Below are 17,867 nucleotides of genomic sequence, written 5' to 3'. Positions count from 1 at the left end.
TCAACCAACAAGTCCTACCCTACCCGACCTTTGCCAATGACAGTATTAAAGAACAGGTAGCTGTGCTAGATAGGAGGGTGATCTATAAGCACGGGGCCCCAATTCCTCAAGTACTCGTCAAGTGGTCTCATCTCCACTCGGATAGCAACACATGGGAATACCTTCCGGACATGATTCGGCAATTTTCGAGAGTAGCCAGCCTCCACATTTCTTAAGGACAAGAAAACTTTGAAGAGGGGGTAATTGTCATGATCCACATAGCAAAGAGAGGGAGATAGAGTAATTAAATGTAATAAGAAGGGAGGAATAGCTATTAGCGTATAGGCAGTAGAGTATGCTGTAAGAGGGGTACATGTTTGTTGCTGCTTAGGCAGGTTGTACATTCCCTTAGCTGTAAGCGGTTAACCGCACATGGGCAAGGAATCTAGCTATATGTTCAGCTGATCCTTGCCACGAATGGATATGAAATATTCTAATAGAATTCTGACATTCTCTCTCTCATTCTCATTCTCTCTCTCTCTCTCCCTAATTTCTCCCCCTATCTTCATTCCTTCTCCTTCGAATAGTCCACTGGACGAAAGAATTCTAAGTCAGATCCTCAGGAGCTGACATGGTGTGTACTAGGTCGAATTTAGCACATGCTAGGAGTATTGCAAGTAGGTTCATGGCTAATCCGAAAAAGGAGCATTGGGCTGCTATTAAGTGGATTTTTAAATAACTTAAAGGTGACAGTAAACATGGTGCTAGTTTTAATAACAAGGTGAATGTTAATGTGTACATATATTTATACTTAAATGTTATGCCATGATATTGGGCAGCAACTAATAGCAAATTATTTCTTAATAAAACAGATAACAAATTGGAGTGCAAATAATGAACTAGTGTAAGATCCAAGCGAGAGGAAAACTAGAACTCAAAAGTCATAGAACAGCAAAACTAAAGGCAACAAGATAGGAAAACTGCAACGTGCTACAAACCAGAATAAATAACTCCTTTGTGCGTTCTGTCCACTTCTAGAGCACTGCTGAACAAAGAGTAAAACTGACATACTAGAAACTAGTAAGATTGGAAAAGATAGGCAAAGCATAAAAAATGCAATAGACATAACACTAGAGAACAAAAATAAGCTGAAAATAAGAATAAGTGACTCCCTTGTTATCCATTCCATCCACCTCCAGAACACCACTCAACAAAGAGAGATGCTATAAAACAAACCTGTAACAAAACAAAACGCAAAAGCAATACTTCAACGAACAGAAATGTAGTAGATATAACACTAGAGAACAGAAATAAGCTGGTAACAAAGATAAGTGATTCCCCAGTTGACCAGAGAGAGAGAGAGAGACAAAACAGCACCTTCCATCCTGTCCAACTATTGGCAGCCATAAACCAAGCCTCAAACAAATGAAAAGAAAAGACCAGTAAGCACAGAAAACAAATTGTGAATACATTAAACAAGAAAAGACAACAAAGAACGAATAAAAAGGAGAGAACAAGTAATAGACAGCGAGGAACAGGATATCAAGTGGAGATGACACCTATCTTGTCTGTTCCATCCACTCAAAGAACACCACTAAACAAAGAGTGGTGTATAGCCACTAAAAATGCACCTTCCTTCTTGTCCAATTTTTGGAAGCAAAAACATATAAAATTTGAACAAGAAAAGACACAAGTTGTTCAAAAGACAGGAAAGATGGCTTAAGTGCAATGCGCTGAAAACCAACATAAATAACACCCACGCAAAACAAAGAGAGATATACAACCAATATAAAGACAGACACCTTCCTTCTTATCTTATTATTGTCTGCCATACATCAACGAACATACTTGAAGTCCATATGATAGGAAAAGACAGCCAAAATGTATAAAATTGAGTAGGTATGATTAGAGAACTATGATGAGACAAAAACTAACATATGTAACTCCCTTCTCATTTGATCCACTTCCAGAACAACACAACAATGAGAGACATACATCATCTAAACAAACACAGTCTCTGTCTGATTATTGCCTTCTATAAAATGAACCTAGAACAAATGAAAAGACACAAGTAGTACTTCAAAAAACAACCTTGCAGTTCACCATATGGGAGTAAGACAACCAAAATGTATAAAATGGAATAATATGAACAAGCATGATCCAGGACAAGGAAAATAGAACAAAACAAAGAAGCAATACTTCAACGAACATTAGAGAACAGAAATGAGTAGAAAACCAGCATATGTTGTCCATTCCATCCGCTTCCAGAATGAGAAGTGAGCAGAAAACCAGCATTCATCAACAGAAATGAGGAGAACAACACTCAACAAATAGGGATATAGAAACCTACTAAAATGACTCCATCATTTGTGTCCAACTATTGCCTGTTAAGCAAACCTCAAACGAATGGAAAGATGGAAGCACTACTTCAGATAACATCATCTGAATTTGTCAGGAAACACAAATAAAAAAGAGTGAAGATAATGTAACCAGGAGAAGATCCAAGCTAGAGTAGAAATAATAAAGGAGCAGCAGATCCAGTCTAAGTCAAACCGGAATTCAAGACTGTAGAACTGTGATGAGCTGAAAACCAGCATAAGTGACATCCTTGTAGTTTGTTCCATACACGTCCAGAACAACACTCGACAAAAGGGGCACGGTCGTCATAAAATTATTACCTTCTATAAAGCAAACATAGAAGAAATTAAAAAACATAAGCAATACCTTAGAAAACCACCTGGCAGTTCTAACATATAGGAATACTTGAGCAAAACGTATAGAATGGAGTAGATCTAAGATTAAAGAAATGAACTCAAAACAAGCATAAGTGACTCCGTGTTGTCCATTCCATCTACTTCCATAACAACACTCAACACAGAGAGATATACAGTCGCCAAAGGACACCATTCTCCTTGCCCGATTATTGATTGCTATAATGCAACATAGAACAAATGAAAAGACAGAAGCAGTAAGTAAGAAAACCACCTTGCAGTCAACAAAGAGAAATGGTTAACAAAAACATATAAAAATAGAGTAAAGATAGGGATCCAGGTAAGTGAAATGCAACTTGCAGAAAACAAGTGGACATGACACCTTTCCAGTCACATCCACGTCCAGAAGACTGTTGAACACAGAAAGAACCACCACAAATAAAAATGCACCTTCCATGTAACTGGACAATAGAAATGCAACTTGCAGAAAACAAGTGCAAATGACACTCTTCTTGACCCATCCACTTCCAGAAAGGTACTGAACAAAGAAAGATGGAACCCCAAATAAAAATGCACCTTCCCATTTTGTCCACTTACTGCAAGCCAAAAAAATAAAAAACAACCATAGAACAAAAGAAAAGACATTAAATGTTCATAGAATAGGAAAGACAGCCTAAACATACAAAGTGGAGTAGAATTAGTAAAAGAGGTGAAGATGTAAACTAAGTTCAAACAGGAATTCATGGCAAGAAAAATGAACAACAATGTGTTGGAAACCAGTATTAAATTAACTCCCTTGTTCGTCTCATCCACTTCCAGAACACCACTATACAACCAGTACAAGAAACCTTCTTCTTTTGTCTTATTACCATCTGCAAGTGGACAATCTTAGAACAAAACAAAAAAGTAGTACTTCAACAAACATAATGCAAGTCTTGCTCTCATCTCTATGCATGAAGGTGCCTTAAAGAATTGCTTCAATTCTATATTAAGAACATCGGGGAAACCTGAACTTGATCAGCAGCATGCACATTCAATCGAAACCAAGACATGTTGTTGGATTAGATTACGAGTCAATTCTAATACTCCAACAAAATCTGAACTCCTAACATGCAATTGAAAGATCAATGCGAAACAAACTGGCATTCAAGTCAACAAAACTACATAACTGCACTGTCCTTAAGACTAGTATAAATAGGAAAATGCTATTGGTACATCATGGGCAACAACTTCGGCTACATAATGTAGCTAAAATATCTAATGCACCCCACACACAAAGCAGTGAAGTGAGGCGATGAGGCACGTGACTAAAATGCCCCTCACCCAAGGCGGTGAGGTAGCACAAGGCGGTGAGGCGTGAGAGGTATTTTTGTCATTTATAATGCAATGTGTAGCCCAAGAAGTACCAATAGCATGGTCCGTATAAATAACTCAATTGTTCTGTAATCTGTACAGTTCCAATACACCTCAACCTCAGAACACGAACAGATACACAAAAGACTTCTACTCTCTTAACAGATCATTGTCTCCTTAAATTGAATCTAGAACAAAACAAGACAAAAAAATACTTCAAGGAAAACACTATAAGCCATATGATAGGAAACAACAGCTAAAATGTATAAGATATAGATCATGTAGGACAAAAGAATCGTGCTGTGGAGAAAACCAAAGAGAGATATGCAACTACTAAATGGACACTACCTTTCTTCTTGTCCCATTATTGCCTATAAAACAAACCTAAAACAAATGAAAAGGTATAGCGAGTACTTCAAATGAATAGACATAACTAGAATTCAAGGAAACAAGACTGAAAACTGCGAAAGCAACATTAATAATAGAAATTACACTTTCCTTCTTGGCAGATTATTGCCTGCTATAAAACAAAGCTAGAACAAACGAAAAGAGAGAAGTAGTAAGAGGATCAGAAAAGACATTATTGCCTACTAAATATTCAATACTAGAACAAAAGAAAAGACATTAAATGTTCATAGAATAGGAAAGACAGCCTAAACATACAAAGTGGAGTAGAATTACTAAAAGCACGGTCAAATAGGAATTCATGGCAACAAGAAAGAACAACAATGTGCTGCAAACCACTATAAATTAACTCCCTTATGTGTCCCATCCACTTCCAGAACACCACTATACAACCAATACAAGAGACCTCTTTCCTTTGTCTTATTATTATCTGCAAGAGGACAATCCTAGAAAACATAAAAAAGCAGCACTTCAATGAACATAATGCAAGTCCGTTTAAGATATGAAAGATAGTCAAAATGTATAAAATGGAGCATAACAGATCAAAGACTAGGGAACTGCAATGAGATGAAAACCAGCATAAGTGACTCTCTTCAACTCCGTTCACCCGTTTTGAGAACAAGACTCAAAGACTAGGGAACTGCAATGAGATTCAAACCAGCATAAGTGACTCCCTTGAAGTACGTTCACCCACTTCGAGAAAAAGACTCAACTAAGAGAGTTATCACCTTCTTTCTTGTCCGATTATTGCCTGCCACAAAAGAAACCAAAATCATATGAAAGAATAGAAGCAATACTTAGAAAACAACCAAGCAGTTCATCATATAGAAACAAACAACTAATAACAACAATTAACTGGTGCAGGATACAGGCAAGAGAACACTGTAATTCAGTGTAATAAGAGAACTGCAACTTGCAGAAAACAAGTCAAAATTGAACCCTTCTTCTCCATTCCATCCACTTATAGAACAACACTAAACAAAGACCGATGCACCACCAATATGAAGACATTGTCTTTATTCCCTTATTATTGTCTCTCATAAAACAAACCTAGAACAAAACCAAACACAGAAGCAATAATACAGAACTCACTAGAAGTCCATAAATCAAGAAAAGATGGCCAAAATGAACAAAATGGAGTAGGCATGATACTAGAGAACTCCTATGAGCAGAAAGGGCTTACTTTTTTAGCCTGCTTTAAAACAAACCTCAAACAATGGAGTTATTTAAATAACTCCATTGTTTTTGTAATCCATCCAGTTCCGAAACACCTCAAAACAAAAACAGATATACAAAAGACACCTCCCATCCTTCCTGATTATTGTATGCTATAAATCAGATCTAGAACAAAACAACACAAAAAAGTACTTCAACGAAAATACTAGAAACCAATATGATAGAAAAAGACAGCTAAAATTGTGATGTGCAGAAAACCAGAGAGAGATATGCAACTGCAAAATGGACACCTTCTTCTTTCTTGTCCAATTATTGCCTGCAAAACAAACCTAGAACAAATGAAAAGCTATAACGAGTACTTTAAATGAAAAGGCATAACTGAAATTCTGGGCAACAACAACAAAAACTAGGAAAACCAGCAATAACAGAAATTACGCCTTCCCTCTTGTTCGATTATTGCCTGCCATAAAACAAAGCTAGAACAAATGAAAACACAGAAGCAATACTTCAGAAGACAAACTGTCAGTTCATAAGACAGGAAAAGAAAACCAAACATATAAAATGGAGTGCAGGTAATGAGTAAGAGTAAGCTCAAAGGCAAGGGAAACTAGAATTCAAAGCAACAGGACTAGAGAACTGCAATGGCCAAAAAAGAGAGGCAGTGACGCCCTTCTTGACAATTTCAATCCTATTCCATACCACTGAACAAATAGAGATGTACGATGACCAAAAATACACCTTCCTTCTTATCTGATCTTTGTGGGCAATAAAACAAATCTAGAACAAAATCAAAGACATAAGCAGGTTTATAAGACAGGAAAGATGGCCTAAATGTACAAAGTGGGGAAGAGTTGAAAAATTAATGGAAGATCTAGGCTACTCAAACAAGAATTTAAGGCAAAAAGACAAGAGAACTACAAATGCTCTAAAAACCAGTTTAAGTAACTCCCCCAACCACAGTTAAACACCTTCCTCCTTTTTTGTTTATTGATTGCTATAAAACCAACCTAGAAAAAATAAAAAAACATAGAAGCAGTACTCTTAGCAACAATACAGCCAAAATCTTAAAACAGAATAGACATGACACTGCAGGACTTTGATTGGCAAGTACAATGACCCTCTTATCCGTTCATCCACTTCGAGAACACAATTGAACAAAAAGATAATGCAATTGCTATAAATACCATTTCATTCTTGTCCGGCTAAAGTCTTCAACAAATGAAAAGACATGACAAATACATCAGTAGGCCTCCTGAAACTCATAAGACAGGAAAACAAAACCAAAATGTCTTAAAAGTAGAAAATATTTAACTTGCTGAAGCTCTAGGCTCACTCTACTTCTTATTCTGAGGCAACAAGACTAGAGTGTGCAGGAAAACAAGTGCGAATGACAACCATTGTTGCATGTTCCATCCACATCCACTGGTGTTTGCTATAGCACAAACCTAGAACAATTGGGAAAATATTAAGAGCACTTCAGAGACGGAGAAGACAGCCAAACTATAATAGAGTGTAGTTGGAATATTGCACTAGTGAAAACACTTGTCTTAGTCAAACTAGAATTAAAAGAACAATACTAAAGAACTCCCCTCTTGTCCATTCCATGCAATTCCAAAATGATATATTTTTTAGATTCTTCTCTGCTGTAAAATAAACAATAACTAATAAAAAGACATATGGAGTACTCTAGATAACATAATGGCAATTAGCAAGACAATGAATGAAAGACAAATGTATGAACTAGAAGATCTAGGAAAGCTACAAGAGTAGAGAACTCTAATGAAAACAGTGTAATCGACTCTGGTGTTTTCCTTTCCCTTCCACTTCCAGATCATTTATTGAAAAGGGAGAGATGAACAAGCACTTAAAACACACCTTATTGTCCAATTATTGTCACCAAACAAAGAGCCCTTGTCTAATTATTTGACAAAAAAATGAACACAAATAAATCCGAGCATATTGGCCGCTTGTAAAATGGGAAAAGACAAACAAAGTGTACAAAAAGGACATACAAGACAAGTGAACTTCAATGTGCAGAACATACCAATATAAATATCTCCCTTGTTGTCCATTTCCTTTGATCAACTTCCATAGAGAAATACAACCACGAAAAGACACCGTCCTCTTTGTCCAATTATTTTTTCCTATAAAACAAATAGAATAGACGAAAAGACACATCAGAGAACATACTGGCAACAATTTAATAGGCAGGACAACAAGGCTAGGATGAATGAAGTGGAGTCCAAATATTAAACATGGGCAAGCTCTAGGCTAAGTCAAACTAGAATTTGAGGCAACAATACTAAAGGACTGCAACATGCTGAAAACAAGTAGAAAAGACTCCGTTGCAGTCCGTATGCCACATCCAAAACCCCACTCAGCAAAGAGAGAGAAATGACCACTAAAAAGACACTTTTATTCCTATTCCATTATTCTCTCCTTTAAAAACAAACCTATAACAAATTAAAAGACATAAGCAACACTTCGGGGCACATATTAGCAGTTCATTAGACAAGAGCAGACAACCAAAACGTATGAAGTGGAGTAGAAGAGTTGAAAAATAACAAATAGAGATGTGCAACGACCAAAAATACACCTTCTTCTTGTCTGATCCTTATGGGCAACAAAACAAATCTAAGACAAAAGCAAAGACATAAGCAAGTTCAGAAGACATGAAAGATGGCCTAAATGTACAAATCGGAGAAGAGTTGAAAAATTAATGGAAGGTCTAGGCAAAGTCAAACTCTTATTCAAGGCAAAAAGACAAGAAAACTGCAATACTCTAAAACCAGCTTAAGTAACTCCCCCAACCACAGTTAAGCACCTTCCTCCTTTTATGTTTATTGATTGCTATAAAACCAACCTAGAAACAAAAAAAAACAACATAGAAGCAATACTCTTAACAACAATACAGCCAAAAGCTTAAAACAGAGTAGACATGAGACTACACTACAGGACTTTGATTGGCAAGTACAATGACCCTCTTATACGTTCATCCACTTCGAGAACACAATTGAACAAAAAGATAATGCAATTGCTAAAAATACTATTTCCTTCTTGTCCAGTTATAGTCTTCAACAAATGAGTCCAATTGTTGTTACCAAACAAAGAGTCCTTGTCTAATAATCTAACATAAAAAAAAATCTCAAAAAAAATCAACACAAAAAAATCCGAACATATCGGCAGCTTGTAAGATGGGAAAAGACAACCAAAATGTATAAAAAGAACATATAAGACTAGTGAACTTCAATGTGCAGAACATACCAATATAAATATCTCCCCTGTTGTCCATTCCATGCTATCAACTTCCATAGAGAAATACAAACACGAAAAGACACCATCATCTTTGTCCAATTATCATTTCCTACAAAACAAACTAGAATAGACGAAAAGACACATCAAAGAACATACCAGCAATTCATTAGGCAGGAAAACAAAGCTAGAATGAATGAAGTGGAGTCCAAATATTAAACATGGGCAAGCTCTAGGCCTTGTCAACCTAGAATTCGAGGCAACAAGACTAAAGGACTGCGCCGTGCTGAAAATAAGTAGAAATGACTGTTGCAATCTGTATGCCACATCCAAAACCCCACTCAACAAAGAGAGAAAAAACCACTAAAAACTCATGTTCCATTATTATCTCCTTTAAAAACAAACCTATAACAAATGAAAAGACATAAGCAGCACGAACAACCAAAACGTATGAAATGTAGAAATAAGTAACTAACAGAAGCACCGGGATATGAAAAACATGAATTCAAGGCAACAAGGATAGAGAGCAGGGACGTGCTAAAATCCAGCATAAATGACTTCCATGTTGGCAGCTCCATTCACTTCCAGAACACATCTCAACAAATAGAGATATGACCACTAAAAAGACACCTTTCTTCTTGTCCAGCAAAAATGACTTCCATGTGAAGTACCCCTTATGTTTCTTCAGTTGTTCTCGGTTTGTTTAGAGTAATCAATAATTGGACAACATACTAGCAATTCATAAGATAGGATAGAACAGCCAGCCTGTATCAAGTAGTAAAGATATTGAACTAGGAGAAGCTCTGGGCTAAGTCAAACTAGAATCAGCAACAAGACTAGAGAACTGGAAAGAAGAAATGACTCCCTTATTATCCATTCCAACCATCTCCAAAACACCACTTGAAAGGCACCTTCCAATTTGCCCAACCATTTCCAGCATAAAGCAGACATGGTACCTTAGATAACATACAAGCAATTCACAAGAGAGAAAAAGCTTTCCAAAATGTACAGAGTTCCGACAATGAACCAGCACAAGCCTTACGCTCAGCTAAACTAGAATTCAAGGTAACAAAACTGAAGAACTGCAATTTGCTGGAAAATAGTGGAACAACTCCCTCTTGTTCCTTCCATCTGCTTCCAGAACATCACTGAATAAGTAGAGATATGCAACCAACAAAACCCTTTCCCGCTCTGTCCAATTATTCTCTCTTGTAAAACAAACCAAAAGCAAATGAAAATACTAGTAGTTCATCAGACAAGAAAAGATAGCCCAAATGTAACAAGAGAAGTAGAAATGATGAACTAGCAGAAGACCTAGGCTGAATCAAACTAGAATTCAAGGCAACAAGACTAGAAAACTGTGATGTGCTGAAAACCAGTGTATGTGACTCCATTCTGGTTCAATCTCTCCACTTCCACAACACCACCAAAAGAAAGAGATATACAAGCACTAAAAAGGCTTTTGTCCCGGATGATTGTCTGCCATAAAAAAATCCAAGAAAAATTAAAAGGCATAAGGAGTACTTCAAAGAACATACTGGATGTTCATAATAAAGGATAAAACAACAAAGTGCAGTAAATAAACTAGCAGAAAGGCCAAGCTAAATCAAATTAGAATTCAAGGCAATAAGAATAGAGAATTGCAATGCGTTCAAACCCAGAGGAAATTATTCCCTTGTTGTCTGTTAGAACACCACTGAACAAAAAGATATATACAACCACCAGAAAGTAGAAAGACACCTTCCTTCTTGTCTAGTTATTGTCAACCATAAAACAAACCTAGCACAAATGAGGACATAAGTACGCAGTACTTCACATAACTTATTGGCAGTACACGACGGGAAAAGATAGAAAAAATGTATGAAGTGGAGTAGACATAACTAGTAAAAGCTGGAGGCTAGGTCAAACTAGAATTGAAGGGAACAAGACTAGGAACTGTAGTGTACGGTACTAATGAACAAAGACAAACTTTCCCTCTTGTACAATTATTTATTGTCTATGATAAAACAAGCCTAGAGAAAACGAAATAACATCAGCAGTACTTCGGAGAACGTAACGGCAGTTTGTAAGATAGGAAAAGACAACTAAAATGTTCAAATTGGAGTAGAAATAATGAAATTTAGTGACAGCTCTAGGCTGAACAAACTTGAATTCATGGCAACATTAAATAACAGCCATGTAACCTCCGAAGTAAAAAGTTCACAAGCAAAATATTGGAGCTCGACCATAAAATACGGTGACAACTACAATTCAACTAATAGCAAAATACAAAGAACTAAAATCAGGTGTTAGAGATGCAACAACACTCATTACAATCAAAAAGGAATTAAGCGCCCAAATCTTGTCAATTAATCAAACATTCAATCAACCAGCCATTCCTTTTATGTGCTCAAATCTTGTCAAATCAATCTTGGGAAAATAACAAATTTCTGCCAGCATAATTAGAGTGTCAATTTAGCACGCAAAACGATGGAATTTGGGCAAAAAAACTAGTGGGCTCAAGGGAAAGCCCATGAGTTTTGCTTAGTGGCTCGTTTCTGCTTGGAAAAAACAATATTCATCCAATTTCGACACGGTTAACGGGGTTGACTAGTCCGATTGCATCATTGTTAGTCGGCCCTCCATGATTCTCATCATGGTTGACGCATGGTATCAAGGTTGGAGGCAAGCCAAGGGTGGGGGGCAGTGAATTGGCCTGACTTCTCAAAATAATTGTGTGATCGGTCTAGAGAGAGGAATATGGCGAACGTGGTTGAAGAATTTAACAAACTACGACAAGAGTGGTTGGTTGTAGATTACCAAATGAAATTTGAAGAGTTGCAGGCTATGGGTGGCACAACCAAGCTTAACCGAACCCTATTTCTTGTCGAGTTTTATTAGTGGATCGAAGGATGAGTTGTGACCGATGGTGAAGATGATGATGCCAACATTAGTGAAACAAGTAGCGAAGAAAGCCCGACTGCAAGAATTGACATTGGAGGCAATATTCAAGAAGAATAAGGTGTGGATAAAGCCCAACACATGAGTCAAAGTCCTCAATTTGGGGGTAATTTCAAGGTTGTAGCCTAGAGTGCAGGCCAAGGTGGGGCTAGGACTGCCACAAGTCAAGGGGCAAACAAGAATCAAACCATGGAGTAGAGGAGACAACTGCGCCTATGCTTTAAATGTGGAGAGAAGTACTGCCCAGGGCATCAATGTAGGAGGCAATTGCTAAAAATGGAAGGATCTAATGAAGAGGGTGAGGAAGAAGAGGAAAGAATGGAAAAGGAAGTAGTTGAGAAGAATATAGAGGAGACACAAGAGGATGAAGGAGGTGAGATTTCTTTCCATGCAATTAAGGGAGGACCAACAGGAAAAATCATTAAAGTGAAGGGGCATGTAAGAAAAAGAAGGCTGACGATGCTGATTGACAGCAGCAACACTCATAGCTTTTTGAATAAAGCAACTGATGCAGTTCTCAAGTGTGAATTGACAAAAACGAACCATCTATCGGTGATGATGGAAAATGGAAATAGGATGTACACCTATTGCAAGTGCCTCAATTTCAAGTGGTAGATGCAAGGGGCAGAGTTTGTGGCTAAGTTGAGGGTATTAGAGTTAGGAGGATGTGACATTGTTTTGGGAGTCGATTGGAAGAGAAACGTAAGTCCATTAATGCTGGAAATATGCTAAAATCAAGAGAGATTTGTCCTTGATCCTAGAATATTCTAGGATCTGAGTTTTATGTAAATAATATGTAAATATAGTAAGTCAAGGATGTAGTTTAGGATGCTGTCAATATTTAGATTATTTCCTTCCTTTTTTTGTTCATAATCCTCTCCTTAAAAGAGGATGATGTTCTTGCTCATTTCAATCAATGAAGACAAATTGTCTTTGGTTATTTCTAAGATGGTATCAGAGCTGGATTAAATCCCAGCCATCCACTCCGTGTGAGGCTCTTCGCGCAACCATCTACGCCTCCTCTATTGGCCTCTCGATTGGTTGCTGATGCCCGGATTCGGCAATTCCCAGCCTTCGCCAAGCCTAAATCTGCTGGTCGCGGCCACCCAAGATTGACCCAAGGTCATCTTCTGTGTCGCGTCCTCCATCGTCAACCGCCAGGATTCTTTCTACCGCCTGCGAGTGCAAGCTTCCGTTGGGCAGCAAGCGGTGTTCGATTGGGTCGGCTGTGTTCACTTCAGCCACTGCCGATTGCTCGCGGCCTCTCTACCGTGACCAGCGTTCGCTTCCGAACGGTGACACCCACTCCGATTGGGTCCGTTGTGTTCGCTTCAGCCACTGCCGATTGCTCGCGACTTCTCTACCTTGACCAGTTTCAGTCACTGTTGTTGCACAGCACAGCGCAGCCGCACGTCGCAGCCACTGGAAAGCACTGCCGCAACTGTTTCTTCTGCACAACGCGGCGGCCACAGTTGTTCACAACATTACTGTTGCAACTGCTTATGCAGAGAGTCGCGACCACCTTCTGCTTGCTGGCACCTTACATTGACAGCAACTAATTTTGCAGCCATCTCCCAGATCTTGGTAACCTTGCTTGCTTCATTTCCTTCTTGTTTTTTCCTCTTCCAGCGTGTAAGTTATGTCGAAAGTCACTTCCGAAACATCCTTAAATCCTGTCGCTGCTATCCAAACAAAATATCCAGCGTGTAAGTTATGTCGGGTCTGGTGTGAGCATTGCAACAAGCCACGCCATACTCGTGAGACTTACAAGAAAATTCATAGCAAACCTGCCAATTGGAAGAGCAACAAGCGAGGAGACTAAGAGCAGTAACCATGGGGTCCCTACTACGAATGAGGTTGGCACAGGTCCCTTCAACAAAGAGCAGATTGATCAACTCTTGAAGCTGTTACAATCCAGTTCCTCATCTGGTATTCCTAGTGTTTCCTTGGCACACACAAGTAGAAAACCTAAAGCTCTTTCTTGTCTACATTCCTTTCCATGGGTTATTGATTCCGGAGCCTCCGATCATATGACTAGTTCTCCTTATTTATTTAATACCTATTCTCCTAGCTCTGGAAATGAAAAAATCAAAATTGCCGATGGTAGTTTTTCATCTATTACAGGAAAAGGTCTTATTCAACTAACCGAAAAAATTAATCTCCATTCTGTTCTTCATGTTCCTAACTTGGCTTGCAATCTTTTGTCTGTTAGTAAACTTTGCAAAGACTCTAACTGTCGTGTTACTTTCTTTGAATCCTATTGTGAATTTCAAGACCAGAACTTGGGGACGATGATTGGGCGTGCTAGGATGATTGAAGGTCTTTACTACTTTGATGAAAAGTCTTCTGGTAATAAAAAAGCTCAGGACTTTAGTAGTACTAGTTCAATTCCTATTCAAGACACAATTATGCTATGGCATCTTAGACTAGGACATCCTAATTTTACCTATATGAAACGTTTATTTCTTGAATTATTTAAAAAAATGGATTGTTCTTCTTTTCAATGTGAAAGTTGCATCTTGGCAAAAAATCATCGTTCTACATATTTACCAAAGCCCTACCAAGCATCCAAACCTTTTTATATAATTCATAGTGATGTTTGGGCCCATCTAAAATTTCTACCCTATCTGGAAAAAAATGGTATGTTACATTTATAGACGATCATACTCGTTTGTGTTGGGTTTATTTGATGCACAAAAAATCTGAAGTGGAAACTTTATTCAAAAACTTTTACACTATGATTGAAAACCAATTTCAAACCAAAATTGGCAATTTACACTTTGACAATGGCACCGAGTATTTCAATGAGCACTTGCGGGATTTTTTGAAAACCAAAGGTATTCACCACCAAACTACTTGTCTGTATACTCCTCAACAAAATGGCATTGCTGAACGTAAAAATCAACATTTACTCGAAGTAGCACGTGCCATCATGTTTTCTATGCATGTTCCAAAATATTTATGGGGCGAAGCTGTTTTAACGGCGTCCTATTTGATAAATAGGATGCCTACTAAAGTATTAAAGTACCAAACCCCCCTTGAGTGCCTCAAAGACATTTTTCCCAACACTAGATTACACTCGGACCTTTCCATTAAAGTTTTTGGATGTACTGTGTATGTTCATATACCTACTCAATTTCGCTCAAAACTTGATCCTAGGGCTGTCAAATGTGTTTTCTTGGGTTATACCTCTCATAAAAAAGGCTATAGTGTTATGATCCTCTCACAAAAAAGATTTGCGTGAGTATGGATGTCTCATTTATTGAAAACAAACCCTATTTTACCAAAAATTCCCTCCAGGGGGAGAACCATGAAGCTGAAGACAATTTTTGGGATGTTTCTGCCACCCTTCCAAATGCAATTTGTCCTACTCAGGAATCACATGTTTCTGATAATGGTCACCTGGGAGATTCTGGTTCTTTGATGCCAAATAAAGGGGTTTCTCGAGCAGGGGGAGAATTACTACAAACTGATCATAATGATCTAAATTCTGAGTTTCAGGTTTATACCAGGAAGAGATTTCATCAAAAGAACAAAGACTTGAATGTCAATTCTGCACAAAACCAGTCTGAAAACCTGATAAATGGCACTGTAAGTTCAAGAACTCCCACTTCAACTTCTAATCCACCTCCTTCTACTTTACCTAATAGTTTCAAAATTGATTCTTCAACTATTTCCAATCATTTACCTACTATTTCTGATCTTGATATTCCTATAGCAATTAGGAAAGGTGTCAGGAGTTGCACTAAATATCCTATTGCTAAATACCTCTCCTACCACAGATTATCTAAGAATCATAAGGCTTTCACATCTAGGATTTCACACTTGTTTGTGCCAAGGAATATACAGGAAGCTTTGGATGATCCAAACTGGAAATTAGTAGTTATAGAGGAGATGAATGCTCTAAGGAGAAGTGGTACTTGGGAGATAGTTAACTTGCCCGGAGATAAAAAAATAGTAGGGTGTAAATGGGTGTTTACAATAAAATGTAAGGCTGACGGGAGTGTTGACAAGTACAAAGCCAGACTAGTGGCTAAAGGCTTCACCCAGACTTATGGGATTGATTATCAGGAGACCTTTGCTCCTGTGGCAAAAATAAATTCTATCAGAGTTCTGTTGTTTCTTGCAGTAAATTCAGATTGGCCTCTACACCAACTTGATGTCAAAAATGCATTTCTTAACGGTGATCTTGAAGAGGAGGTCTTTATGAGTTTACCTCCTGGATTTGAAAATAAACTTGGGAGTAACAAAGTATGTAGACTGAAGAAATCCCTGTATGGTCTCAAACAGTCTCCAAGAGCATGGTTCGAACGCTTTGGAAAGACAGTTACCAGTTATGGCTTCCTTCAAAGTCAGGCAGATCACACTATATTTTATAAACACTCAAAGGATGGTAAAGTTGCAATTTTGATTGTTTATGTTGATGACATTATTTTAACTGGTAATAATGAGACAAAGTTAACAGTCCTCAAACAGAAACTTGCAAATGGGTTCCAAATCAAAGACCTAGGAATCCTAAAATACTTCCTTGGAATGGAGTTTGCAAGATCCAAAGAAGGCATCTTTGTCAATCAGAGAAAATATATTCTTGACCTTCTTGGAGAAACAGGATTACTCGGCTGCAAGGTGTCAGAAACTCCCATTGAGCCTAATGTGAAACTATATGCTGTCAAAGCTGAAAAAGTAAAGGACAGGGAACAATATCAGAGACTTGTGGGCAGATTAATCTACTTGTCTCATACGCGACCTGACATTGCTTTTGCAGTGAGTGTGGTGAGTCAATTTATGCACTCACCAGGGCTAGAGCATTTTGAAGCAGTCTACAGAATCCTCAGATATCTGAAAGGTTCTCCTGGAAGAGGCTTACTATTTAAGAAACATGGCCATCTACAAGTTGAGATCTACACTGATGTAGAGATCTACACTGATGTAGATTGGGCAAGAAGTGTTAATGATAGGAGATCTACTTCAGGCTACTGTTCGTTTGTTGGGGGAAATCTTGTCACCTGGGGAAGCAAAAAACAAAATGTTGTGGCTAGAAGTAGTGCAGAAGCAGAATTCAGAGTTGTTGCTCATGGAATCTATGAGGGGATGTGGATCAAAAGGATACTTGAAGAGCTGAAATTTCCTCAATCAAAACCTATAAAAGTCTATTGTGACAACAAAGCTGCAATCTCTATTGTTCATAATCCAGTATTGCATGATCGTACGAAACATATAGAAGTGGACAAACATTTCATCAAGAAGAAGCTCGATGCTGGAATAATATGCATGCCATATCTTCCAACAACTAAACAAATTGCTGATGTTCTAACTAAGGGTCTTCATAAGAAGCAATTTGATAAACTTATTGGCAAGCTAGCTATGGAAGACAGCTACAAGCCAGCTTGAGGGGGAGTGCTGGAAATATGCTAAAATCAAGAGAGATTTGTCCTTGATCCTATAAAATATTTTAGGATCTGAGTTTTATGTAAATAATATGTAAATATAGTAAGTTGAGGATGTAGTTTAGGATGCTGTCAATATTTAGATTATTTCCTTCATTTTTTTGTTCATAATCCTCTCCTTAAAAGAGGATGTTGTTCTTGCTCATTTCAATCAATGAAGACAAATTGTCTTTGGTTATTTCTAAGAATTAACTTTCGACTTGAACAAGTTGGAGGTGACGGTGGAAATTGAAGGGAAAAAGCTAACCTTGGTGGGCAGCCTAGAAAAGGGTGAGTGCAAGATGATTTCAGGGAGAAAATTACATAAGCTGATGCAAAAGAAAGAGAGAAGGGAATTCTATTATTTCCAATTATACCGTTTCCTTCTACAACATCCCACTTAATAGGCGCCTCTTACAATTAGGATGGCTAACTGTCTAACCTATTACACGATTACAACAATTCCTTTATTACACTTCTAACCCTTGGGTCATAACAACAACTCCTGCCTTCCAATCTCATGTGGGGTTTATCTTAGATACATTAATTACACATTACTTTTAATTATAAAATAATTTTATTGATTAATGATAAATTGATTGTTTTGTAATAATTTATCAATCAA

General features: G+C 37.7%; 1 protein-coding gene across 25 annotated transcripts in view; it reads right to left on the bottom strand.

The window, feature by feature from the left end:
• LOC127788477 (uncharacterized) overlaps positions 1 to 17,867 on the bottom strand; it is a 184,083-nt gene that overhangs the window by 151,038 nt on the left and 15,178 nt on the right. For 6 of the 25 annotated variants that reach the window (XR_008020403.1, XR_008020406.1, XR_008020407.1 and 3 more), the window contains exons 6-7: positions 1,357 to 4,854; positions 978 to 1,215 (exon numbers count right to left, since the gene is read on the bottom strand). The exons of 8 other annotated variants lie outside the window; for them this stretch is intronic. Coding sequence is in view for 5 of the 17 variants with exons in the window: in XM_052316803.1 (XP_052172763.1) it covers positions 7,669 to 7,696 (28 nt within the window). In the remaining 12 variants the exon portion in view is untranslated. Of the gene's footprint in view, positions 1 to 977; positions 1,216 to 1,356; positions 4,855 to 7,668; positions 7,769 to 8,888; positions 9,001 to 17,867 lie in introns of those variants that run through there. 11 more of the 25 variants (XM_052316791.1, XM_052316792.1, XM_052316793.1 and 8 more) reach the window with 6 other exon arrangements.

Source organism: Diospyros lotus, chromosome 13 (genome assembly GCF_014633365.1).
Source record: "Diospyros lotus cultivar Yz01 chromosome 13, ASM1463336v1, whole genome shotgun sequence".
NCBI classification, from domain to species: domain Eukaryota; kingdom Viridiplantae; phylum Streptophyta; class Magnoliopsida; order Ericales; family Ebenaceae; genus Diospyros; species Diospyros lotus.
Note: the sequence above shows the minus strand (reverse complement) of the source record. Positions and strands in the feature narration are given on the sequence as shown.